Raw genomic sequence first — 27,301 nt, 5'->3', positions numbered from 1 at the left:
CCAAAAGTGCCTCCACACCATTAGGCTCCAAGTACATTGATGATTTGGATCTTTTAACTGACAGTTGCATAGTAAGAGCCACGACTTTAAGAGTCATTTGGCAGTCCAGGAATGTGCTAGTGTTTCAAGGGAAGTGTGAGCCCCTGAACTCAAATGTTGTGCTAGAAACATGCTGGTGAGGCGAATACATTGTAAGACTTGCAAGTTAAGGATGTAAGGCTTGTCTGATGTAGTTTTCTTGGTTTACCTTGTGCAAAGGTATGCCAGGACTCCTTGTAATTTTCTGAGTTTTAAGCAATTTAAGCTCAACTGAACTGAGCACTTAAAAAAAAAAAAATTTGTCCCCTCTACGGATAGGAATTGGCATATTCTAAATTATGCCTATTTCTCACTATGGATTTCCAACTGGAGTTTAAGGTAAGGCAACACTATTTCCTACTGGCTATGACGTGCCATGCAACCTTGCGCCCTGCGCTCAATGGGATGCCCGCGTTGCCATGCCGTAAGGACCAGTGGCTACCTGCATCTCTCCCTTGTGGGCGTTTGAGGTTGCCTCCTCCTGTCGTGTGTATGGTGAAGCGCAGTCCCAAGCGACTCAAATATCGCTTTGGCAGTGCAAGAAAGGTACTCCTAAATTTCTCCGAGCATTACTAGCATTCTCTCTCTCTCTCTCTCTCTCTCTCTCTCTCTCTCTCTCTCACACACACACACACACACACACACACACACACACACACACACACACACACACACACACACACACACGTGCGCGCACACATGTCACACACAGGCATGTAGGAGAAGTACAATTAAGCCATGTGGAGGTGCATAGTGTGGAAACTAACTGAAAATGAGAATTCGAACGGAGACAAGACGCTAATGACAAAACTGAAGATAAATGCTAGGAGGGAACACACCGACGACTGAGTTCACTAAAGAGACAGTACAATGTGCTATGGGAGAGGAGGTAGGTGTGATTGGGCTACAATCTAGGAAAAGTAATCAAGGGTAGGTAATCTAAACTAGGTAAATCAAATCTGTAAAAGTAAACTATGTGAATCCTATTTCGAGTAATCTAATCCACCATTACAATTCAACATCCCTCCTTAAGGGTGGATTAGATTGTTGGTGTGCTTTTCTGATCCCCCCTGAGTTTCCACCCTTTGCCATGGGTGAAGAGACAAGCCGACGCAGGAGGTAGGTTGCTTCGGTCCTAGAATGGACTTGGTGAGAAAATCCGCCCCATTACTCCCTATGGGAACATACTCCAGAGATATGAATCCATGTGCCATCAGCTGGTTCAGAAAATGGTAGCTAATTTGGACATGCTGTAACAGACTTGGACACTCCAAGTCGAGAATCGACCGTGACACCACAAATAAATACTTCAAAACAGTTCACAGTTCACAATTGATTCGACACTGGCCCGGCGGAGTTCCGTGCCTAGAGATATTGGCCCCAAAGACTGGCGCCCCTTTCGGTATTTCTTTTATATTAGTCTGCAACTCAAAGTACAAGCGGGCCTTCGGGACTCACTCTCAGACTTTGCGTCCAGATGCTTTGCAGAGTGGGAGCCCAAAGACTAATTTAAGGAGTTTACAAGGGATGCTAAAAGCAGAGCCCAAAAGCTTCAAAAGCTGTTCATAAAAACTGCCTCTTAAAATAGGCTTATGAAAAATAAAGAAAAAACTTTCTCTCTCTCTTGCAATTTGCGTAGCCAAATTACGTAGGCTGAAAAAGCAAACTGCTGCAGTGCTTACGTAGCCTTTTTCCGTACGATTGCTTGACGCGTTTTCAGCCGAATGATGCGCCGCAAATGGCGGGAGTCCGTACACAGCAGCCATGTCAGCCCTAAGATTTCTGCTACCCGGAGGGTGTGAGTACTGGGCAGCCCACATCACCAGTTTGTGACATACCCCCCTCTTGAAAGCATTGTAATCGCCCTCGATTACGCCTGCAAAATAGACAAAAGCTATAAACTGTCTTAGCAGACACTGACTGTTCGTACCGACGCACTAGGAACACACATCTAGCACATGTATCAACAGACAGTCACATCACATCACATGACATCACAAGAGTTATACGAATTGGCAAGCGAGTATTTCCGAGCAAAAAAATAATCAAGCAAGTTTTGATTTTTCAACCAGCTCAAGGCAAAGAGGGCTCCCCCATATAGCCCCATTACTTTAGAGGACACAAGAATTTTAAAGGACCCAATTGCAATTAGTGTGCACGCCCCATATCCCCACGCGTAGGGAGTCTACTAAATGCGAGACTGTAGCAATACACAAAATGATATTGAGTAGTATGAAGAGGATAACTAGGTAATCAGGTATCAGGCATTTTTGAGATTGAAAACGACACGATATTATCTGTGTGGTGTGTGTGTTCGATAGAGTGGCGAGGTGAGGAGGACTGAGGGAGGCGAAGGGAAGAGGCAAGCGCAAGGGGGCGAAGGGGGCAACCTGGAGCAAACGGGGAGGGTTGAGGGAGGATGAGGCAAGCGCAAGGGGGACAACCTGGAGCAGACATGGTTGATCTCTCTTTGACGCGGAAAGGAAAAGAGGGAGGGAATATCCCGAGGGTATCCTGGTTGCTAATAAAAAATATATATAGTAATGCCAATATGTAGTATTGGGTCCGTTCTAACATTCTATTGATTAGCATGGCAGATTTCGAACGAATCTTCCAATACAGAAGGAAAATGATGCCCTGTCACCCTGCTGTCTGTGCAGGCATGGTCCTGCAAGCCAGCTCCCACCATCGCCTACCAGCTCGCTCGCCATAGCCTGCCACAGATTTGTTTCTTGCCTGTCCCTCTCCCGCCTTTACCTGCATCACGGTCTCACTCCTGCCATGATGATCACAAGCCTCCGCACCCCCTTGTCTTTGATGGCTCCTCTCTCGATGCAGGAGAGCAGGGGCAGCTGGTGGACGTCATGGTGCGGGAGCACCTTGATCCTCTGCTCACCATCAATGCCATGCAAGTGCTCGCCCAATTCGTCCACTACCATTAAATTGAAAAGAAATCACACACACACACACACACACACACACTCAGACACACACATGCTTGCCATCCTTGCACAGTTACAACACCTCCACATCCCCCCCCCCCCCCCCCCCCCCCGGCCCGCCCCTGCTCGCTGGGCTCGCGTGCTTGCTGCACATCGTTGTTCTCAGGCTCTTGCCTTCATCATCGCTTGCAATTGTTCCTGCTGCAATATCCCATTCCCACGCATGCTCATCCACACCAGTAGCTGCACGGAACCTGCATCTCTCCCTACGTTCGCCCTCAAGACAACACACCCTTCCCGCATATGGCAGTAATCTGGCTTGCTGTTTTTTTTTAAAAAATTTGACCCTCTGTAACAAACTGCTGACGTGTTGAAGCTCTAATTCTGTTGAAACCCTAACCCTAAAATCAAAAACTTTAATTATGTCCGAAACCCTAATTTTGCTGAAACCCTAACCCTAAAATCAAAAACCCTAATTTTGCCCAAACCCTAACCCTAAAATCAGAAACCCTAACCCTAACCCTAACCCTGATTTGCTAACGTGGCGGGCTGACACGTGGCCTGTTGTACGGACACCAACGCGATTTACGAAAAGCTGGCAGCTTTTGGCATTGCTTTTTGGACCAGGAGCTTTTGAGTTTTGAAGGCTTTTCACTGTAATTGCTTTTCTGTCCAAGGGCCTTTAAATATGAGGTTAGGGCTCATTCTCCGGCATGCTTCCTGGAGAAGGTGCAGAGTTTGGAGTACCGGCTTGTACTATGATGATGCAATATAAAGAAATACCGAAAGGGGCGCCAAGGTTTGGGGCCAATACTCTCTGGGGTGGAATTCTGCCACTCCGTGTCGTCTCTCTCTCTTTCAGTTCAGTTGTTATTGAAGTGCTAAAAGTTTGTTCAGTCTGTTCTTTTCTATTGGCACGTGGTGCCCGTCTTGTGATAGTGGTATCAGAGCATCAGGCGCGTGCTTTTCTGAAAGCATACCGGTCCTACAAAAGAGCAGATAGAGTGATTGGAATTTTATTTGAGGCATCTTCGCCGTCCAACCCAGGCTTAATAGCCACTCCCACCCGTACTTCATCGCGCATCGGGTGCGCTCCCGTCTTCACCGCTTATGTCTTACAGGGCATAAGCCATTAAGATCACTTGCAAAGAAGGATCCAATATTTGTTTCAAGTCACTGTTTTTCTCAAAAGCAGTGCCATGCAGATGCTGATATCTATAGCTACCAAGCCGCACACTCAAAGTACTTGGCAAGCTTTCAAGAATTTTTTCTTTTTTTGCCCAAAGTTATATGGTTTCTGACATCTTCCTTCGGAGTGCAACTTCTGGTAGAGTGGGGTATCCTGAAATGCTTGCCATGGAAACCCTAGCAGATTATATCTTGAAATTTCTCGACATCTCTCAGAAGATGTCTCTTCACGACAGATGACCTTGGAGGTTTAGTGCGATTGCTATCTTGGGACTACCATCTCCGCCAAAGCAACACTGTTTGTCCAAGAGCTGACGGACCTTGCTGTGCTCGGCTACGACCTCATGGAAGGAACCTAACCCTAATTTTTGGTGCAGGTTTCAAGATGGAAAGTCAGTTGACTTTTCGAGCTCGACTAATGTCGAGATTGCTTTTTAAGTTCGAGTTCTGTTTGATCTTGTTTGGTGATCCTGTTTGGAATTTGTTTGAAATGGATGGTATCTGTTTTGAACTTGTTTTGGTGCCGATTTGAATTGTTTGATTGTGGTTTGATATTGGTTTCAATGATTGGTGATTTTACTCCGGGTGGAGAAGTGAGAAATATTGTTTTGGTATTGTTTGAACCTCGGAACGACGTAGGCCGATGCCTAGGGAGCGTTTTGTTGTATGTTTGAAAACCTCCGAACGACATAGGCTTATGCCTGGGGAGTGTTTGGTCATATGCTTGTGTCACGTGACACATCCCAACCCTATGTGTCCGTGGACAAGCTACACCACAGCAGGGTTCAGTCAGTTCAGTCAAGTCTAGATTAGCAGCGATCTGGCACTTTTGTGAGTCTATTCGTAGACCGTGCATGCCCAGTCACTTAGCATAGATGCATATCCTCCGGTTGCACACAGCATGATCATCGGAATTCCCATCAGAATCCATTAGCATCAGTTAGGGGAATTTTCCAGTGCATTTAGCCTATTTTCCTATTTAATGGTGTTTTCACTTATTATTTTTAAGTGACTTTCCAACAAAAGTAGGTAGGGCAATTTTGCTAAGTTAATATATAAGCAAACCCAAGTTAGCACTTTCTGGCAGAAGAGGCAGCATGAGCTTCCCGCTCGACAGGCAACTTCTCAGCAGTACCCCCCCTCATGACCCCCTAGCGTTTCCAAGCAGTACCATCGCCATACCTTCACCCCATCCATGGCGTCTCCCCCACAACATTCAACATCGACATCTCATTGCTTTGCCTGGCGTTTGCCCTACAGTACCATTCAGCCCAGCGTTCTTCTTGCAAAAACGCTACACTTTCAGCCAGCGTTTTTCTTGCAAAAACGCCAGCAAGACTGAGCCTCATCAGCGTTTTAGATCATCAGAGATTTGCAGCATTGTTTTCAGCGTTTTCAGCAGGTGATTAAAGCCATAAAAATGCAGCCCCTCAAGCCACCAACATCAGCGTTTTCATTTGCAGCATGACCCCAGACAAGGACCATCTATTTTCAGCCTCAAGACAGCAATAAACAGTCCATTTTCAGCCCCGAACAAGTCCAAGAATTTAGCATATAGATGATCGCAGATTTCAGCCACCAAGTCATCGTCGTCACCGTCGTCGTCGTCAGTGGCATAGTCCCATTGCAGCAGTCCATTGCATTCGCATTGTACACCTTTGTGCAATCAAAGTTAGACCACTCTCGCCGATGAGAGTGGGGCCTTCGGAGGAGGGTTTTACAACCTCTCGGGTGTCGTATCTCTTCTCTCTCCGTCTCTCAGTCTCATTCACTTGCACGCACAATATCCACTCACTTTGTTCGTGATCATAGCACTCTCCATAAGACGGAAAGCTCTCTCTTTCCCTAAGAATTAAAAGGAACCTTGAGAAATAAAGATCACTAATCTTGAGAAAATACAACATTCATTCCGCTGCACCTAACATTGGTATCAGAGCTTTGGAAGTGTTCTGCATTACTCAAGGAAAGAACCACAAGAACCACAAGAATTTTTTGGCTTGTTGCGATCGCACGATCTTGGGCGTGGCGATTCCTAGTCGTGTTTTGTTGAAGGGGAAATGTAACAAACTGTTGACGTGCTGAAACCCTAACCCTAAAATTAGAAACCCTAATTTTGTCCGAAACCCTAATTTTGTTGAAACCCTAACCCTAAAATCAAAAACCCTAACCCTAACCCTAACCCTAACCCTGATTTGCTAACATGGCGGACTGACACGTGGCCTGCTGTATGGACACCAACGCGATTTACGAAAAGCTGGCAGCTTTTGGCATTGCTGTTTGGACCAGGAGCTTTTGAGTTTTGAAGGCTTTTCACTGTAATTGCTTTTCTGGCCAAGGGCCAGAAATTGCTTTTGAAGGCTTTTCTGACATGGCGGACTGACACGTGGCCTGCTGTACGGACACCAACGCGATTTACGAAAAGCTGGCAGCTTTTGGCATTGCTGTTTGGACCAGGAGCTTTTGAGTTTTGAAGGCTTTTCACTGAAATTGCTTTTCTGGCCAAGGGCCAGAAATTGCTTTTGAGTTTTGAAGGCTTTTCACTGTAATTGCTTTTCTGGCCAAGGGCCTTTAAATATGAGGTTAGGGCTCATTCTCTGGCATGCTTCCTGGAGAAGGTGCAGAGTCTGGAGTACCGGCTTGTACTATGATGATGCAATATAAAGAAATACCGAAAGGGGCGCCAAGGTTTGGGGCCAATACTCTCTGGGGTGGAATTCTGCCACTCCGTGTCGTCTCTCTCTCTTTCAGTTCAGTTGTTATTGAAGTGCTAAAAGTTTGTTCAGTCTGTTCTTTTCTATTGGCATGTGGTGCCCGTCTTGTGATACCCTCCCCTCCCTAATCTGTTGGTCAATTTAAAAAAAAAAAAATAGCAAGCCGCGCGAACTGGTATAAGGGTCATGCGAGTGATCCCCCTTGGTTAATGTAGAGGAAACAATGAATTGTGAGCAAAACCATGCATGCCGGCTGAGTCAGAGATATTTTTCTAGACAAGCACGGGCAAGTGTGGTACAATCTTCTTTTCATTCTCTCTCTCTCTCTCTCTCTCTCTCTCGCGCGCGCGCGCGCACCAGGTGGTTGCGAGTTTTGTTCATTTGCCAACAGCAAATAGGTTGCCCTTTGTCTCTCTCATGATGTGGTTAGTTCTCTACCATGCGTTGGTGAGCTCAACTCTGTTTGCACATGAGTGTATGTTGGTGCCAGGTGTATGTTGCGCAAGATGGACGAGGGGGGCAAGACTCAAGTATGAGGAGTTGAAGGTAGGCATGGAGGACAACGGGCATGGACAAGGTGCTACAGATGGGTGTAAAGCATGGTGCTGCAGATAGGCCTCAAGGTCACATGAAAGACTACTGCAGGTGGGTGCGAAGCATGGAGCAAGCATGGCTACCAATGGGCATAGCCCAATAGGAAGGAGTCAGAGACAGGTGCGCAAGAGTGCAAAAGAGACAGGTGCGCAAGAGTGCAAAGAAGCATGCAGACGAAGATGACGGGTGTGAGGAGCTAAATTTGAGCAATAATTTTTGAAGATTCCTACTTATGAAAGGAAGATAAAGCGAGTGGGCTATGTACAATCTCTCTCTCTCTCTCTCTCTCTCTCTCTCTCTCTCTCTCTCTCTCTCTCAGGTGAGTTGGGCAGTTTGTGAAGCTAGAGGGCGTATGACTCTAGGTAGGTAGCGATTCATTGAAGGCGGACATGCAAGGAGAGGTGTGGAGTCATGACGAGGCCGATGGGAGCACCCTACTGGTGATGGGGTTGTGATGAGCAAATGGGGGCAAGTGAGACATGTTGTATTTTTGTGTGACCATGATGAGGGGGTTGGGAGCACCCTGCAGGTGAAGGGAATGCAATGGATGCGGAGCCTTGAGGAGGTGGCGTTATGTCATGTGAGTCATGTGATGAGGGGCCTGGGAACACCTTGCATGCCACAATGTTGAGGCTTCACAAAAGGAGGAGGAAATCCCAAATTCCATGATTGAAGGGATTGGGGTAATGGATTGCCGCCACGGATGTTGGCATGTAGAAGAAACAACTCTGCTCCTGCGATGTTTGCTCTTGTTCTGCAAAGGATCTAGTAGGCTTTGGAAGCTTTAAATGACAATATGTGAGTCAAGATTAAAAGATTCTTTCAATCTTGGCCTGGATATCCTAGGAGCTTGGGTGTTTTTAGCAGTCAAAGCACTCATTGCATAGGAGATTTTAAGAAATTGTTGCTTCATGACTTTACCTCACCATCTGGTAGGCATGCAAATGCACCTGAGACTTGGGCCTTTCCTGTGCAGAAGAACATGCATTTGGTTATGGGTCGGATCGCTTCTGTTTAATGATCGCGATAGACTCGTTAGGCAAGAAATAGTGCTCGTGGAAAGTGGTTGCAGAAGCAAAATGATCAAATCAAGCATCCTTTTGAAGGTTCCTACAAGGCCCCTCTTCAAGATTTATTTTATACTTGAATTTGCAATTAGGATGTCTTGGAGAATTAGGAGGCATCTTAGAAGCCAATGCTCCACAAAGTTTCTAAAGAACTTAAGCGAGATAAGAACTTTTGGTAATTAGTAAACTAGAGCTTGCCAAAACCCTTTTACTGCCTCTTCTCAAAATATCTTGCCGCTTCGCTTTTGTCTTGGTGTAACAGACTTGGACACTCCAAGTCGAGAATCTACCGCGACAACACAAATAATCACTTCAAAAAAGTTCACAGTCCACAATTGATTCGACACTAGCCCGGTGGAGTTCCGTGCCTAGAGATATTGGCTCCAAAGACTGGCCCCCCTTTCTGTATTTCTTTTTGTATTAATCTGTGTTCAAAGTACAAGAGTACGGGCAGGCGCTCACACTCGGACTCTGCGTCCAGATGCTCTGAGTTGTGAGAGGCCAACCCCCGTATTTAAAGGTTACAAAGGGATGCTAAAAGCAGAGCCCAAAAGCTGAAAATCAAAAGCCCCAAAAGCTTTTTAAAAAAAAACTGTCCATAAAAAGCTACCCTTAAAAATAAAGCAAAGAGTTTCTTTCTCTCTCTCTCTAACTTGCGTAAAATAAAGCAAGACTAGCGTAGAGTTTCCAGCCTTCATTTGCGCAGCCAGATTACGTAGCCAAAAGCAAGTCCAAAAGCTTGCGTAGGAATTCCGTACACTCAGCCCTGGAATTCCATACATGCCACGTCAGCACTGCGCCGCATTCTCCGGGTTTCCGTATTGCAGAGCCACGTCAACAATATTCAGCAGGGTTCCATTTCAGCCACGTCATCTCTTCTGCCCACCATGCCGGGGGTGTTCCCAGCCAAAGGGGAGGTGTGTGTGCGTACTGCGCAACCACGTCACCAGTTTGTGACATACCGGGTTGCCCACACGTCACCAGTTTGTGACATATCCCCCTCTTGAAAGCATTGTAATCGCCCTCGATTACGCCTGCAAAATAGACAAAAGCCATAAACTGTCTTAGCAGACACTGAACTGTTGGTCAGGACGCACTAGGAACACACATCTAGCACATGTACCAATCGACAGTCACATCACACGACATCACAGGACATCACTTAACATCACAGGATCATCACATGATAAATCACATTTAATATTCATTCGGATCTTAGACCATGATTTATCGGCAATGCAGTTAGCAATCGCATCTAGATCCACTCAAGACCTCATAGATGCTTGATTGACTAACCCCTATTGCAACCACGTCTATTCGAGATCATCAGTTCCTGCACTTAGAAACAAGTCAAGAACAAATCAGTTTGATATTCAGGAATTCCAATTCATAAAGTCATACAGCAGAATACTGTCAGCTCTCAGTATCCCTGAAGCTCAAAGAGACATCAGTGACTCTAGTATTCTAAAATCGAGGCATCTGTTGACAAAGGAGTGGAGTAACTCCCCTCTTGTGCAACCCACTGCACCAGATCTCCGGCCAAGCTGAATTCTGGGTTCCATTTGGAATAGACTATGCTAAACCAAAAGCTTCAAGGTAAAGTTTCACAATCTGAGGAGTATCTGCCAGGTCCTCCTCCTCCGTCCACTTCACATCCAATGCAGGATAGTTCTTGAATTTAACCAAGAACCGCCTTCGTACTTTACCCTTATTCTTTCTGTCCTTATGTGCCAAAATCTGTTCAGGAACAAGGATCTCCTCATTTTCCTCTAGTTCGGGTTGCTCATCGGGCTCCCCATCTTCGGGCACATCACCTTTAAAAGGTTTCAAGAGACTCACATGAAATGCATTGTGAATCCTCTAAGTGTCAGGCAGTTTCAGTCGGAAGGAGACATCATTGATCTTTCGGAGATCTGGAAAGGTCCGTAGTATCTCATACTAAGCTTTGGAAAAAGCCTCTCCTTCCCCTTCTTCTTTCTCAGGCGTGCCTTTTCAAAACGTAAGAGCACCCAATTATCCTCCTTCAATTTCAAATCACGACGATGGCGATCCGCTGCCTTTTTCTGTCGTTCTTGAGATTTCTGCAAAGCCTCACGAACCTTGGCAAAAGCCATGTCCAAGTCGCGCGTGTACTCATCGGCTTCAAAAATCTTATCTTTCGTGCTTAGGAAGGGTGGAACCTTAGTAGCTCCTTCAATAATCTCAAATGGCGCCTTTCCCGTCGAAGAGTGTATCGTGTTGTTGTAGGCAAATTCCACCAAAGGTAGATACTTTTGGTAGATACTTTTCCCATTGAGTCTTCTGATCCATGATATAAGACTTCAATAAATCTAAAACCACTGAATTGGCAATCTCAGATTGCCCGTCAATCTGCGGGTGGAAAGATGACGAGAAGTGCAACCGCGTGCCAATGTTCTCCCAAATTGCCTTCCAAAACAAACTCGTAAATCTGGGGTCCCTGTTGGAGACAATCGTCTCGGGCATGCTATGTAATTTGAAAATCTGGGCCACAAACAGTCTCTCTAATTGATCCCGCTTGACTGTTTTCTTCACTGGAATGAAATGAGCCTGCTTGCTAAATCTGTCAATAATAGTACAGATACCATCGTGGCCACTTTGTGTTCTTGGGAGATCAAAAATGAAATTCATTGCAATACTTTCCCAGGGGCGGGTGGGTATGGGCAGCGGGTGGGTATGGGCAAAGGCTATAACAATCCCTGTGCTTTATGCCTGTCAAACTTGACCTTCTGACATACCAAGCAACTGTGCACAAACTCGTCCACATCCTTCTTGAGTCTCGGACAAAAGAAATATCTCTCTACCCCTTTCATGGTGGTAGCAATGCCGCGGTGACCCGTAAAAGACGGACAGTGGCATTCAATCATAACCTTTTCCCTCAACGGCTGTGTAATGCACAATATGGTTTTCCTCATCAAGTAGCCATCCCGAATGGAATATCCGGCTATTGTCTCCCCATCCCGTATCCGTGTGAAAACGTCTGCAAAATCTGTATCCGTTGGATCCCTATTTCCCCTCCTTTGGATCCCTGCTGAGACCGGTCTGGCAGCCTTACCAATATTCTAGCTTTTACTCCCCTGGTACTTCCCCATATTAAATGATCAGCTTAACATGAGAACATCATTTGGGAGAATTAGATATTAGTTTTTATGACAGTCCCAATCTCTGAGCCTATCGTGGACAAAAGTGGCAGGTACTCCCTCCTCAAACTAGGAAAGCAGATGGAGATGGGTAGGTCTGGCTCCTCTACCAGAACATCTGTAGCTGGATCGAAACCATGCCTCCACTGTCGAAAGTGGGCTCGAACTGCTTTGATGGCCAAAGGACTCATCGCAATGACCTTGGACGTCATCTTGGAGGTCTCAAATTCTATCTGATAGTAGCCGCGTCCGAGGAATTAAACATCCAAAATCTTGTCCACCTCGGCGAGAAGGCGGTCCTCTGCTGGGTCTGATGTCTAGAATCTTGCAGTTGACGGTAGTCGCTTGCAGGCGTTCCATCTCTGCTGCGAGGCTCACTTGCTCTGTCGGCGAGAGAGCAAGTCGGATGGTGGGCTCTGCGGAGTCGGGCGAGGGGGCTTCCTGAGAGTCCCTCTGAGGTGGAGCATGAGCCTCCATAAGTGTCTGCTGCCGTGAAGAAAGGGCGAAATGTCGATGACGAGCGGTGGCCCTCTACTAGCTGAGCGCGACGGAAATGCTGACGAATTCAAGTGAGCCAGACCAGGGGGTTGGGTGGGGGTTTTGCGGTGCGGAGAAAGTGGGAGTGCGAGGCTGGGATGGGCGAGCTGAGGCGCGGCGGGAGGGGGGCTTTTCCCGCCTCCGGGCTAGGACGGATATGCTGAGGGTTGGCTGCCCGCTTTGGCTGATGCACGCTGGTGCTGAAAGCAAGCAGCGGGCGGGCAGGACAGGGCAAGGCAGGCAGCGTGGGGGAGGCGGGCTGCGCGTTGGCTGCTGCGCACTGATGCTGCGCACTGATGCCGAGTGCAGTCAGCGGGCAAGGTAGGGCAGGGCAAGCAACACGAGGGAGGCTTGGGGGGGGGGGGAGGGGGAGTGTAGAGCGTGTGCAGGGGAGAAGGGCAACGACAGCAGCGAGCATCTCTAGTACCTGAATAGAGTGTTAAGCAATTCCGAATGCAATGATAACCGTGGACATTGTTGGGGACAACAATGAAAAATATGGGGGAGGTGTTACATCCCTAGACATCAAGATGGACGACTCTGAGCTATGTCCGGCTAGTGTGAACCAACCTTGCGTGTGAATGCCCCCTTACTTGAAGGGAGGTTAAGAAGGGCGGTTAAGAAGTCCTATAAATAGGACTGAGATCTCATTTGTGAGCCATCTTGTGTGATGTCACGTGACACATCCAACCCTATGTGTCCGTGGACAAGCTACAGCATGACCAGGGTTCAACTCAGTCAAGTCAGTCTAGGATAGGAAGTGATCTGGCACTTTTGTGAGTCTGTTTGCAGACCGTGCATGTCCAGACACTTAGATTAGATGCATATCCTCTGGTTACACACAGCATGACCATCAGATTCAAGTCAGATCCCATCAGTAGCATTTTTACAGTGCATAGACCTATTTTTCCTATTTTTGACATTTTTCACTTATTATTTTTAAGTGACTTTTGTTGGGAAGTAGGTAGGGCAATTTTGCAAAGTTTGTATAAATAAAAACCTAGCGCTAGCACTTTCTAGCAGAAGAGGCAGCATGAGCACCTTGCTCAACAGGCAACTTCTTAGCAAGACCAACACCCGCAGCAGCCTAGCGTTTTTAGCCATCTGAGGATCTAGCGTTTTTGCATTAGATCAGCCCTCGCATTTTGTGCACAGCAGATCAGCCTCGGCGTCATCACGACACAATAGATCAGCCTACCGTTTTGCATTTTCAGAACCACCGGCGACATCAGGACCAAGATCAGCCCTAGCGTTTTTGGTTTTCAGAACAACTCTAGCGTTTTTGCAAATCATCGCGACAGAATCAGCCATAAGACCAGCGTTTTCAGTTTTTAGCCTTTAGACACCGCAGATCAAGTCCCGAACCTCACAGATCTCACCTTCCCGCAACAGATCCTCGCTGTACGATCAGTTTCCGCAAGGTTTATAGATTCAGCCCGGAAAACACAGATTTCAGCAGCTGCGTTTTGAGCGCGTTTGATGCGCATCGTCACCATCGACATCGTCACCGACATAGAGTCAGAATTCAGCAGATAAAGATTGGAAGATTTCAGCCCTTAGAGTTTTCAGATTTCAGCCCGTCTCGACATCGTTGGCAAGTCCAAGCATTGTAGAGATTTGTGCAATCATAAGTAGACCGCTCTGGCCATAGAGAGTGGGGCCTTCGGAGGAGGGTTTTACAACGTCTCTGGTGTTGTATTCTCTTCTCTATCTCTCAGTCTCATGTACTTCCATTCACTGTGTCCATTCACTTTGTTTGTGATCATTGCACTCTCTCATTAAGAACGGAAGGCTCTCCCTTCCATAAGAACAAAAAGGAACCTTGAGCATAGTTCGGAGCACTCATCTTGAGCAAAGTTCAAACATTCATTCCGTTGCACCTAACATTGGTATCAGAGCTTTGGCAGTGTTCTGTATCTCTCAAGGAAAGAACCACAAGAACCACATAATTTTTTTTGCTTGTTGAGGTCGCACGAACCCAAGTTCACTTGGGCGTGTCGATTCCTAATCGTTTTTTTGAAGAGTGACAGGAAACCCAAGAAAGAAGGGCTTGTCCAACCTCCCCTTGTGCCTCTTTTCACTCATTGAGAGTGGACCGTGCACTTAGTGGCCGGCCAATCGACGTGAGGTAGGAAAAAGAAACCTTGGTGTGAGCGCAAGGCTGCCAAGGGGTGCGCCTGCAGAAAAGAGCAGAACTCGAGTGAAGAGAAGATCCTTCTCAAACACAGATTGCAAGCTAAAGAAGAACCTTAAGAATTCAAGAACTTAAGAACCCAAGACCCATAAGAACCCAAGTTCCTAGTGAACTTAAGAACCCTAGACCACACGAACCCACAAGAACCCAAGACTTCAGTGGATGGTCATCACTCGAAGCGGAATGGATACTTCGCTTGGAGGTGATGAGCATGAGAGAGGCGAAGAATTATCCCCACCAGGAGGTTTTTCCGACCCTTCCCCTTTCCCATCTACGTCAAGGATTACAGTAACTCCTATGGAGGCTTTAGAGCAGTTGTTTATAGAAAGAAAGCTAGAACGTGAAGAAAGAGAAGCAGAAAGAAAGACCTACGAAGAAGAAATGGCAGCCATAGATCGTGACTACGAAGAAGAAATGGCAGCCATAGAGCGTAAGTACGACTTGGAAGACAAAGAAAGTCAAGCCAAATTTGATCGCGAGAACAACGAAAGACAAGCAAAATTTGATCGCGAGAACAAAGCCATACAAGAAAAGAGCGACCAACACATGAAAGAGTTCTTGCGACTTTTTTCAATGTGCAGGCATAGATGCAAAAAATTCGGGGAAAGGAGACTCTCTCTGTCTCTTCTTCTCCCAAGCATGACACAAATGATTTGCATGATGATTTGAATGATAATGATAAGCATGAAGAATTGTATGACAATGACAAGCATGATGATTTGCAAGATGATCAAGATGTGATTTCTCACAAGCATGATGATTTGCAGGAAGATGATGTTGTAACTAAGTCAGACTTTGTAAATAATTAATTTATTTACGAGAAAAGAATTATCTAATTAGTTGTGTGCACACCAGAATAGACCTAGCAGTTCTAAGGCCTCAGGTGAGCCTAAATGCGGGCCACAACACCTCAGAGGGACCTTAGCAGAAATTACCCTGAAGCCCTAGTGATTGGGAAATCTGGTCTTCAGAAAGGGGTAAGCAGTAGCCTCAGATTTTAGGCTCATAAAAATATGCGCGTCAGTACAAGCACATGAATGAGATGGGGTCCTTAGAACAGTGACCCTAAAGCTAATAAAGCTAATAAAGCTTTAGGGTAAGTTTTGTTAAATTAAATTTAACGGTCCGTGCCCGGGCAGGCGGCCGGACAAGTGTGAACAGGTAAAGGCGGTGCAGTGCCCGTGCGGCATTGCGCCAGCAGACCTTTGGTGTTCTCATAAAAGAATCATTGGTAGCAGTTGTTAGTTAGTTGCACATTTTTTTCAATTAATGAGCTAGAAGTTTTTAAAGTCAAAAGTTGAATGGTTTTCAAGTTTTTAAAGTAAGTGTGCCAAGTGGCACACTTACCAATGCAAACTAACTCTCTCTCTCTCTCACTCTCACCCTCTCTCTTCCTAGCGCCCCCTCTCCCTGATGGCTATTTAAGAGCCCCCCCTCCCCCATTTTGAGGGCTGGCAGTGCACCTACCCCCCCTAATGTGAGCGTGCTCTACGCGGTGGAGCCCTCCATTGAAGCTTGAGAGCAGCCCCTTGCGACATATGTGGTAGCCTTGTGCTCCCATTGTCAAGAATAAGGGATCTCACAGTCATAGACACCTTCTGGTGCGGCTGGTGTAATTCTCTGTTTTCAGCCCCTAATCACCTCGATTAGGGCTGTTTTCAGCAGATCAGCCATAGAAATTCTCTTCTCTCTCCTTATCCTAAGTCTACATCAAGTTTGGCGCGATTCCATCGCGAAGAAGACCTCTGTTTCGGCGTAGGGGTGTGCACAGGTAAGAATTTCAGGTTATGTGCAGAAAATTACAGCAAGCATGTGCGTGTGCATTTTGCTTGTTTCTCTTTTGTGTTCGATGCATGAATGAATGAGCATGAAGGCAACACATAACGGAAGATGGACTCTCCTCTGTGAGAGCTTCCGATGAGCTGTTTCGGAAGATAGACTCTCTTTTCGAGAGCTTCCAACCAGTCTCGCAGAAGAGGGGAAATCCCCTAAGAAGTAAGAAAGTGGAAACACTTTCTCAGTCAGTAGTCAGAACAGAACAAAAGAAAGAATAGAGGACGGGCGTATGCCCCGTTCCTGTGCCTGTAAAGATTCTCCCTTAGTAATAAAGATATTCTCTTTATGGGGGGGGACCAGCCCATCTTCTGGTCCCCAATGGAGTGTCAAGTTTTCTCTCTCCCTCTAATTCTCTTGAGTATTTGAAGTGCAATTAAACGTTAGTTTACGCTTCCGTATTTTTGTGACAGATGTGATTGTTCACAAGAATGACGTGTTAGTTGATACTTTCTCTAGTGAAGCTAACCTCATTGCAGATTCGATCAATCACGAAGAACCGATCTTGGCTTTTGAGTTGAGGTCCACAGAACCCCCACAGGAAGATTCGACCCTTCAAGAAGTAGTGATCTTGGCTCTCGAGCCTAGATCCAAAGAACCCTCACAGGAAGTATTATGTGTTCGCATGATTGATACACACGCATTGTTCGAGCGTTTCATTCGTGATCGTTTCCTGTATTTTAGTCAGCGTCTTTATGTGATCCCTTTTCCTAGGCATGACATATTGTACGTTGAGCACTTTTCACTCATGAATGAGCACGAATGTATGCGGATTGTTCATGAAAAGCTGAAAAGTATGCATTCAAGGAAGTCACATTCCATGTCTCTTCCTTGGCACGACACAGTTGTAGAAAGAGCACAAGACAGTATGAGCACCAAGCATGGGCATTTCTGTTGTGAATTGCCACAGTTGATTGCTTTAGATCAAAAGAGAAAGATTCGATCTCATTGTTTGCGTGCGTGTGGTGAACGGTTTGGCACTCCGTCTCTTTGTTCATCTACATTGCATGCACAGTCTTTGAGGAAGACAAGATTTTTTCCAGTCACTTTACATGGAATATGTATGTTCATGTTTTTGTGTTGGAAGTGGTTTCAGGAATTTTCCGCCATGGAGATTCTTGAAGAAGGAAGCAGCATGACTCTCGACGAAGTTGAAGGATCGGAGGAGCCACAAAAGACTTCGTGTCGCTTTCAGCGCGGCCCAAAGAAGCAAGCGTTGTAGACCTTTATGAAGTTCAAGTATCGCACGACCCACATATCAGAGTGGGCCGGCGAAGAGTCCTTTCCAGGATCCTGGATGCTGTTGGGGATCTCTCTCGACGCCATACAGTTCGGTACCAGTACCTCACTTTGAAAAGGAGTGGATGTCACGTGACACATCCAACCTTATGTGTCCGTGGACAAGCTACAGCATGACCAGGGTTCAGTTCAGTCAAGTCAGTCTAGAATAGGAAGTGATTTGGCACTTTTGTGAGTCTGTTCGCAGACCGTGCATGTCCAGACACTTAGATTAGATGCATATCCTCTGGTTGCACACAGCATGACCATCAGATTCAAGTCAGATCCCATCAGTAGCATTTTTACAGTGCATAGACCTATTTTTCTTATTTTTGACATTGTTCACTTATTATTTTTAAGTGACTTTTGTTGGGAAGTAGGTAGGGCAATTTTGCTAAGTTTGTATAAATAAAAACCTAGCGCTAGCACTTTCTGGCAGAAGAGGCAGCAAGAGCACCTTGCTCAACAGGCAACTTCTCAGCAAGACCAACACCCGCAGCAGCCTAGCGTTTTCAGCCATCTGAGGACCTAGCGTTTTTGCATCAGATCAGCCCTGGCGTTTTGTGCCCTCCCCTTGTGCACAGCAGATCAGCCTCGGCGTCATCACGACACAATAGATCAGCCTAGCGTTTTGCATTTGTAGAACCACCGGCGATAGCAGGACCAAGATCAGCCCTAGCGGTTTTGGTTTTCAGAACAACCCTAGCGTTTTTGCAGATCATCGCGACAGAATCAGCCATAAGACCAGCGTTTTCAGTTTTCAGCCTTTAGACTAGCGTTTTCAGTTTTCAGCCTTAAGATCTGCGTTTTCAGTTTTCCCGCAGCAGATCCTCGCCGCACGGTCAGTTTCCGCAAGGTTTATAGATTCAGCCCGGAAAACGCAGATTTCAGCATCTACGTTTTCAGCGCGTCGTCGTCGCATCGTCGCCATCGACATCGTCACCTACATAGAGTCAAAATTGAGCAGATAAAGATTTGCAGATTTCAGCCTTAGAGTTTTCAGATTTCAGCCCGTCTCATCGTCGTCCTCATCGTCGGCAAGTCCAAGCATTGTAGAGATTTGTGCAATCATAAGTAGACCGCTCTGGCCATAGAGAGTGGGGCCTTCGGAGGAGGGTTTAACAATGTCTCTGGTGTTGTATTCTCTTCTCTATCTCTCAGTCTCATGTACTTCCATTCACTTTGTTTGTGATCATTGCACTCTCTCATTAAGAACGGAAGGCTCTCCCTTCCATAAGAACAAAAAGGAACCTTGAGCACAGTTCGGAGCACTCATCTTGAGCAAAGTTCAAACATTCATTCCGCTGCACCTAACATGTGATTACCACACTTGGACTATAGAGCCTTTCTATCCACGCACCCGCTGGGTGTGGGCTTGGTGGTATGGGACACCAATCCTTGAGGTAGAGGCTAGCCTGTTGGCTGCAGGCTCCTAGGCTCGGGGGTGGGCCCGTTCTATGGAGTCTAATGTTCACTCTTCATGCTTGTTTTTGTGTGAGTATGGCTTGTGTCATGTCATGTGTGCAGGATGGATCCGGCGAGGGACTAACAACACTGCTTAAACTTTATTCCCAAAAATGACACAAAAGCCCAAATCTGACATTTCAAAAGAGGCAGTCAAATGAGCCTTAAAATCTGAAATATTTCCCTCATTGGATCTAGGGAATAACATGTCATCAATATAGAGAACAATGATTAGAAGTACATGATCTGTACGCTTGATATACAACGTGCTCAAGAAGTCCTATAAATAGAACTGAGGTCTCATTTGTGAGCCATCTTGTGTGATCACCACACTTGGACTATAGAGCCCTTGCATCTCTACCCACTCACTCGCTGGGTGTGGGCTTGGTGGTATGGGACACCAACCCTTGAGGTAGACGCTAGCCCGTTGGCTGCAGGCTCCTAGGCTCGGGGGTGGGCCCGTTCTATGAAGTCTAATGTTCGCTCTTTATGCTTGTTTTTGTGTGAGTATGGCTTGTGTCATGTCATTTGTGTAGGATGGATTCGGCGAGGGACTAACAACACTGCTTAAACTTTATGCCTAAAAACGACACAAAAGCCCAAATCTACCACCTTGAAAGGGGTAGAGAGATACTTCTTTTGGCCGAGACTCAAGAAGGATGTGGACGAGTTTTTGCGCAGTTGCTTGGTATGCCAAAAGGTCAAGTTTGACAGGCATAAAGCACAGGGATTGTTACAGCCTTTGTCCATACCCACTTGCCCATGGGAAACTATTGCAATGAATTTCATTTTTTGATCTCCCGAGAACACAGAGTAGTCACGATGGTATCTGGACTGTTATTGAAATTTGATAGATTTAGCAAGCAGGCTCATTTCATTCCAGTGAAGAAAATAGTCAAGCCGGATCATTTAGCGAGACTGTTTGTGGCCCAGATTTTCAGATTACATGGCATGCCCGAGACGATTGTCTCCGACAGGGACCCCAGATCTACGAGTTTGTTTTGGAAGGCAATTTGGTAGAACATTGGCACGCGGTTGCACTTCTCGTCATCTTTCCACCCGCAGATTGACGGGCAATCTGAGATTGCCAATTCAGTGGTTTTAGATTTATTGAAGTCTTATATCTCGGATCAGAAGACTCAATGGGAAAAGTATCTACCTTTGGTGGAATTTTCCTACAACAACACGATACACTCTTCGACGGGGAAGGCACCAGTTGAGATTATTGAAGGTGCTATGAAGGTTCCACCCTTCCTAAGCACGAAAGATAAGATTTTTGAAGCTGATGAGTATACGCGCGACTTAGACACAGCGCTTTTGCCAAGGTTCGCGAGGCTTTGCAGAAATCTCAGGAAAGATAGAAAAAGGCAGCAGATCGCCATCGACGCGATTTGAAATTGAAGAAGGATGATTGGGTGCTCTTACGTTTTGAGAAGTCACGCCTGAGAAAGAAAAAGGGAAAGGAGAGGCTTTTTTCAAAGCTTAGTATGAGATACTATGGACCTTTCAGATCTCCGAAAAGATCAACGATGTCTCCTTCCGACTGAAACTGCTTGACACATGGAGGATTCACAATGCATTTCATGTGAGTCTCTTGAAACCTTTTAAAGGTGATGTGCCCGAAGATAGGGAGTCCAATGAGCAACCCGAAGTGGAGGAAAACGAGCAGATCCTTGTTCCTGATTAGATTTTGGCACATAAGGACAGAAAGATTAAGGGTAAAGTACGAAGGCGGTTCTTGGTTAAATTTAAGAACTATCGTGCATTGGTGCGAAGTGGATGTAGGAGGAGGACCTAGCAGATACTCCTCAGATTGTGAACCTTTACTTTGAAGCTTTTGGTTTAGCATAGTTTATTCCAAATGGAACCCAGAATTCAGCTTGGCTGGAGATCTTGTGCAGTGGGTTTGCACAAGAGGGGAGTGATTCCACTCCTTTGTCAACAGATGCCTTGATTTTTGAAAACTAGAGTCACTAATGTCTCTTTGAGCTTCAGGGGTACTGAGAGTTGACAATATTTTGCTGTATGACTTTATGAAATGGAATCCCGGAATATGAAATTGATTTGTTCTTGACTTGTTTTTTAGTGCGGTAATTGACAGACAAAATGACTGCAGCATTTTGGTCTGAATGATCTCGAATAGACATGGTTGCAATAGGGGTTAGTCAATCGGGCATCTATGAGGTCCTGAGTGGATCTAGATGCGATTGCTAATTGCATTGCTGATAAATCATGGTCTAAGATCCGAATGAATGTTGAGTGTGATCTGTCATGTGATGTCCTGTGATGTCGTGTGATGTGACAGTCGATTGGTACATGTGCTAGATGTGTGTTCCTAGTGCGACGGTACTAACAGTCAGTGTCTGGCAAGGCAGTTTATGGCTTCTGTCTGTTTTGCAGACGTAATGGAGGGCGATTTCAATGCTTTCAAGAGGGGGGTATGTCACAAAATGGTGACGTGGCATAACCCTGACACACACACTCTTGCAGGCTGCAGCTGAATGTTGACGTGACAGGCTATGTATGGACAGGCAGGAAATTACGGAAGCATGGACACGTGGCATTTATACAGAATTCCGTGATTTGCGGTAGCTTTTTCGGTTGATGACGTGGCACTGATTTGCGGCAGTTTTTACTGCTTTTCGGCTACGCATATTTGAGAGAGAGAGAGCTCTTCTGCTTTATTTTAAAAGCTATTTATGGGCAGCTTTTGGAACTTGCTTTATTTTACAAGCAAGAGAGAAAAAAGAGCCTTTGCTTTATTTGGGTTTTTTGATTTTCAGTTTTTGGGCTCTACTTTTAGCATCCCTTCGTAAAACCTTCAAATAAGCGGGTAGGCCTTATAACTCAGGGCATCGGGACATAGAGTCTGAGTGTGAGTGCCTACCTGAACTCTTGTACTTTGAACACAGTGAGGCGGTCCGGGGCGGGCAACAAGAGAGGCGACCTCTAAACACCCCTCAAGGCTCCCGTGCTGCTCAATTGGGGCTGGGGCAACCACAAGCACAACACAACAAGAAACCCACAGTCAAACCCAAACAAGATAGGGGCACCACCTAGTTATGGTATGCGAACTAGGACGCAAGAGAGATTTTGGTACAACCAAGAAGATGCACCACACAACACACACAAGCAACCTCACACCAAGACACACATGAAATGGACCAGAGAGAGCTAGAGCAAAGGGAAGAGAGAGAGGAAAGGATCTTGCGTAATACCTTATTTGTGACTTGCAAATGGAGATGGTTCGTTACGATGCTATCGTAGAACTTGTACAAAACTCACTCAATGCTTAGTGATTGCTAATCATTGCCAAAACACACACACACTGTCTTAGGGTGCGGGAGACCTCTCACCACAATACCCTCTTACAATGGACACAAAACTGGCAATGAAAAACAGACTAAAACACTTTAAAATCAAGATCAACCGATAAAAACTCAAATACACAAGTCACCTTGAATTCACCAAACTGTATTGCACAAATGGAAGGACGAAGATTTGAACGTCGAATCACGCCTTTGATGCACCAAACCTCAATTTATTGATGATGAAGGAGCATATACAATAGTGGTTTTGAGATTTGTGGAACTCACGCTCTCTCACTTACAATGTGTAGCTTGAAGGCTTCTCTCACACCAAGAGTGAAGCTCACAAGTGGTTGCTACACCTAAGTCTCTCCTCACGCATAGAGTGTTGGGGTGCTATGTGAGATATTGGAGGTTGTTTTACAAGAAGGAGAGGGGTCTATTTATAGGTTGGAGACCCCTCATAAAGATTATTGGAAATCCTAATTTGCAAGCTAACAAATCAGGATTATGATTTTTTTGAATATCAAAACATTGCGGGCCTTCTTTGTCTGCTTGAGTCATGGGTGTGGGCTCAAAAGAGAGCATTATTGATGGTAGATAAGGTGAAAGTAAGTAAAGAGAGAGAGAGAGAGAGAGAGAGAGAGAGAGAGAGTGTTACTATACACATGTCTTGAGGTGAGAGTGTTACTATACACATGTCTTGAGGTGAGGTGAGGATGAGAGAGAAGGGTAATGGTGAAGAGGGTGGGAGAAGCCATGGAAATTGCAGGTTTGAGTGAGGGAAGGAGAGGGAGGGATGTGTAAGAGTGAGTAGGTGTGTGGAAGGGTGAGAGAAGACTAAGGGCTACTTGTGAGAAAAGTGGGCAGACTGGGGTCCACTAAAAAAATCATAGCTCACTGCTGGTAGCTCCAAAAATCATGAAAAAATTTGAGGTGATTATTCAGAGCGTGGGCTACATTTTCTCTTTTGACCACCGCTCCAAATTCGGAGTGGAGATAGGTGCCAAAATTCTCACCAAAAAGCCTGTTTTTTATGCCTGCAAAAGTCTTTTAGTGGCCCCCTCCTTTGTTGAATTTGTACAATGCATCCAAGAGTGAGCCCCTCCTTTGTCATATTATAATACAAAGTATCCAAGTTGCCCTTGACCCATGCATGGAGGAAGATTATTGGTGAATAAAGAAATATATACACGGTGGGACTAGTGTATGGACTATTCATGGACTTTTGCTCAATGAGCACATGGTGTTAGAATAATGAGTAAAAATAATAATAAAAATATGGAGGAGTTATGGATATGGAAAGATATTGGAATCATATGATATGGTCCCTCCTTGAATTATTTTGGGTGAAGGAGGAAAAGGTATGCAAGTAAATAATATAATAAACGTAACCAATGAGTAGAAATCAATTTTTTGTTTTCACGAGGGTGAGGGTGAAAATGTGGGAGTGATTTGTATAAAGGAAAAATATGAAGTTAGAGTATGTACATATTGACAAAAAATATAATCATGGTGTAAGAGGATGAAAGAAGGTGTACATAGGTTTAATAAAACACACCTAAGTAGAAATATTTAAATAAAATACCAAAATAATTATAAAAATCCCTATATTTAGGCCATATATACAATGAAATATTTACACACAAAGAGGCCATAATATACTTTTATTTTTTTATTTTTTTATTTTTTTGGTTCAACTAGCCCAGTGACTAGCTAGCTGAGGGTTTTTAAGAAGATATGGGAAAAGCCCCCTAACTCACACACGCCTATGTACAGTGAAATGGTAGGGATAGCCATAGCGTTTGGGTGAATTTGGTAGGGTGGAGTAACTTACTATGGCAATTATGGAGAGCCGAAAAACGGCTATCAACAGATTAATACAAAAAGAAATACCGGAAGGGGCGCCAATCTTTGGGGCCAATATCTCTAGGCACGGAACTCCGCCGTGCCAGTGTCGAATCAATTGTGAACTGTTTGAAGTGATTATTTGTGGTGTGGTGGTAGATTCTCGACTTGGAGTGTCCAAGTCTGTTACAGGAGTTACTCCGCTCCTTTGTCAACAGATGCCTGGATTTTTGAATACTAGAGCCACTGATGTCTCTTTGAGCTTCAAGGATATTGAGAGCTGACGTATTCTGCTGTATGACTTTATGAAATGGAATTCCGGATAATATGAAACTGATTTGTTCTTGACTTGTTTAAGTGCAGGAACTGATAGACGAAATGACTGCAGCATTTTGGTATGAATGATCTCGATAGGCATGGTTGCAATAGGGATTAGTCAATCGGGCATCTATGAGGTCTTGAGTGGATCTAGATGCAATTGCTAATTGCATTGCTGATAAATCATGGTCTGAGATCCGAATGAATGTTGAATGTGATTTGTCATGTGATGTCTTGTGATGTCGTGTGGTGTGACTGTCGATTGGTACATGTGCTAGATGTGTGTTCCTAATGCATAGGTACTAACAGTCAGTGTCTGCTAAGACAGTTTATGGCTTTTGTCTGTTTTGTAGGCGTAATCGAGGGCGATTACAATGCTTTCAAGAGGGGGGTATGTCACAAACCTGTGACGTGGCAGCCAGTACACACACACACACACACACACACACACACACCTCCCCTTTGGCCGGAAACAGGCATGGTGGGCAGAAATGGAATTGGGGACCCTGCTGACGATGCACGAAAGGGGTGTCAGTCTTTGGGGCCAATATCTCTAGGCACGAAACTCCGCCGGGCTAGTGTCGAATCAATTGTGAACTGTGAATTGTTTTGAAGTGATTATTTGTGGTGTCGTAGTAGATTCTCGTCTTGGAGTGTCCAAGTTTGTTACATCTCATGATCCTCCCAATGAGGAGTCTCTCATTAAGTGTTATGGTCATGTGAAGGGTCAGCGTTTGTCATATTATTTAATCCAGGCAGTATGTATGATGTGATTAGTGACTCTTGTCGAAAAGAGCCCGCTTGGAGGTTAGCATGACATCTCCTTTCGAGGTGTCGGGCTTCGCTCCCGGGATGGAGACTCTCATTACAGGAGAGTGCCTTGATGTGTTATTCATGGTTCAACAAGTGTCCTTCCGTAGAAAATTTGTAGTGTCTCCTCTCTCAGGATGTGATATGCTTTTAGGCATTCGATGGTTTCGTGAGCAGAACCCTCTCATTGATTGGGCGGAAAATACTCATAATTTCAATGCCAAAAGTGACTCTCCCATTGTCATTCGTGGGGAGGAAGTTGTTCATTCTTCATCTCTCATTTCTAATGTGCAGGCGATAATTGAAAAGAAACAGGAGAAGGAGACTCTCTCAATCTTTTCTTTTCCACAACATGACACACGTGATTTGCAGGATAAAGATGTGATTGTTCACAAGGATGATGGTTTAGTTGATGCTTTTTCTAGTGAAGCTAACCTCATTGCGGATTCGATCAATCACGCAGAACCGATCTTGACTCTTGCGTCAAGGTCCAAAGAACCCTCTCAGGAAGTATTATGTGTTTGTACGATTAGTCAGCACACATTATTCGAGTGTTTCATTCGTGATTGTTTCTTGTATTTTCATCACCGTCTTTACGTATTCCCTTTCTACAGGCATGCCGTATTGTACGATGCACATGATTCACTCATGGATGAGCACGGATGTATGCGGGACTCTCTTGAAAAGAAGCAATGTTTGCATTCAAGGAATTGACATTCCATGTCTCTTCCTTGGCATGACACAGTATCTGACAGAGCACAAGAAAGATTGACCATCAAGCATCGGCATTTCCATTGTGCTTTGTCATAGTCGATAGATTTGGATCAGAAAGTCAAGATTCGATCTCACGGTTTGCGTATGTTTGATAAATGGTTTGACACTCGTCACTTTGTTCATCTGCATTGCATGCACATTTTTTCTGAAGAATAGTTTTTTTTCCAGTCACTCTACATGCCATGGGTATGTTTATGTTTTTGTGTTAGAAGTGGTTTTAGGAATTTTCCTCCTCAGAAATTCTTGATGAAGGTGGACCTACGTCCATAGACGCAGTTGGATCATTGAAGCAGCCTCAGATGATTGTCTCGCTTTCGGCGCGGCTCAAAGAAGCAAGCGTTGCAGACCTTTATGAAGTTCAAGTATCACATGATCCATGCATCTGAGTGGGCCGACAAAAAGTCCTTCCCAGGATTCCAGAGGCTGTTGGCGATCTCCCTCGACGCCATACAGTTCGGTACCAGTACCTCACTTTAAAAAGGAGGGGATGTCACATGCACATCTAGCCCTATGTGCATGTAAATAAGCTACTTCATGACAAGGGTTCAGTTACCTTAGGAAGTGTTCTAGCACCTTTGTGATTGTGTTCGCAGACCGTCCATGTCCAGACACTTAAGAGTAGTTTCATGTAAGGTGCAACGGAATGAATGTTGTTTTTTCTCAAGATTAGTGATCTTTATTGCTCAAGGTTCCTTTAGTTCTTAGGGAAAGAGAGAGCTTTCCGTCTTATGGAGAGTGCTATGATCACGAACAAAGTGAGTGGATATTGTGCGTGCAAGTGAGTGAGACTGAGAGAAGGAGAGAGAAGCGATACGACACCCGAGAGGTTGTAAAACCCTCCTCTGAAGGCCCCACTCTCGCCGACGAGAGTGGTCTACTTTGATTGCACAAAGGTGTACAATGTGTATGCAATGGACTGATGCAATGGGACTACGCCGATGACGACGACTTGATGGCTGAAATCTGAGATCTTCTAATCGCTTAATTTCGGGACTGTTTCGGTGGCTGAAAATGACTGTTTTGGCTGCGTTTTTCGAGGCTAAACTTGGGGGAACTTCTGCAACCGATCTGGGGCTGATGTGCTTCTATGTCATAGGCTGAAAACGCTGTGCACTTTGACGCGGTTGGGCTGCAAATGCACTAACGCTGGCTGCCCCTGATCCTTGCCGAAACGTTGGCCTGCTGGGAACAAAAATGCC

At 45.4% G+C, this 27,301-nt stretch overlaps 1 protein-coding gene across 1 annotated transcript in view; it reads left to right on the top strand.

Annotated features, from left to right (window-relative positions):
- Positions 1 to 407: 407 nt before the first annotated feature.
- LOC147453110 (DHBP synthase RibB-like alpha/beta domain-containing protein) overlaps positions 408 to 27,301 on the top strand; it is a 75,722-nt gene continuing 48,828 nt past the window's right edge. Inside the window, exon 1 of the mRNA XM_086519088.1 lies at positions 408 to 624. Coding sequence (XP_086375214.1) covers positions 445 to 624 — 180 coding nt within the window. The 5' untranslated portion in view covers positions 408 to 444. The remainder of the gene's footprint in view (positions 625 to 27,301) is intronic.

Source organism: Adiantum capillus-veneris, chromosome 8 (genome assembly GCF_014529385.1).
Source record: "Adiantum capillus-veneris isolate H3 chromosome 8, ASM1452938v2, whole genome shotgun sequence".
NCBI lineage: Eukaryota > Viridiplantae > Streptophyta > Polypodiopsida > Polypodiales > Pteridaceae > Adiantum > Adiantum capillus-veneris.
Note: the sequence above shows the minus strand (reverse complement) of the source record. Positions and strands in the feature narration are given on the sequence as shown.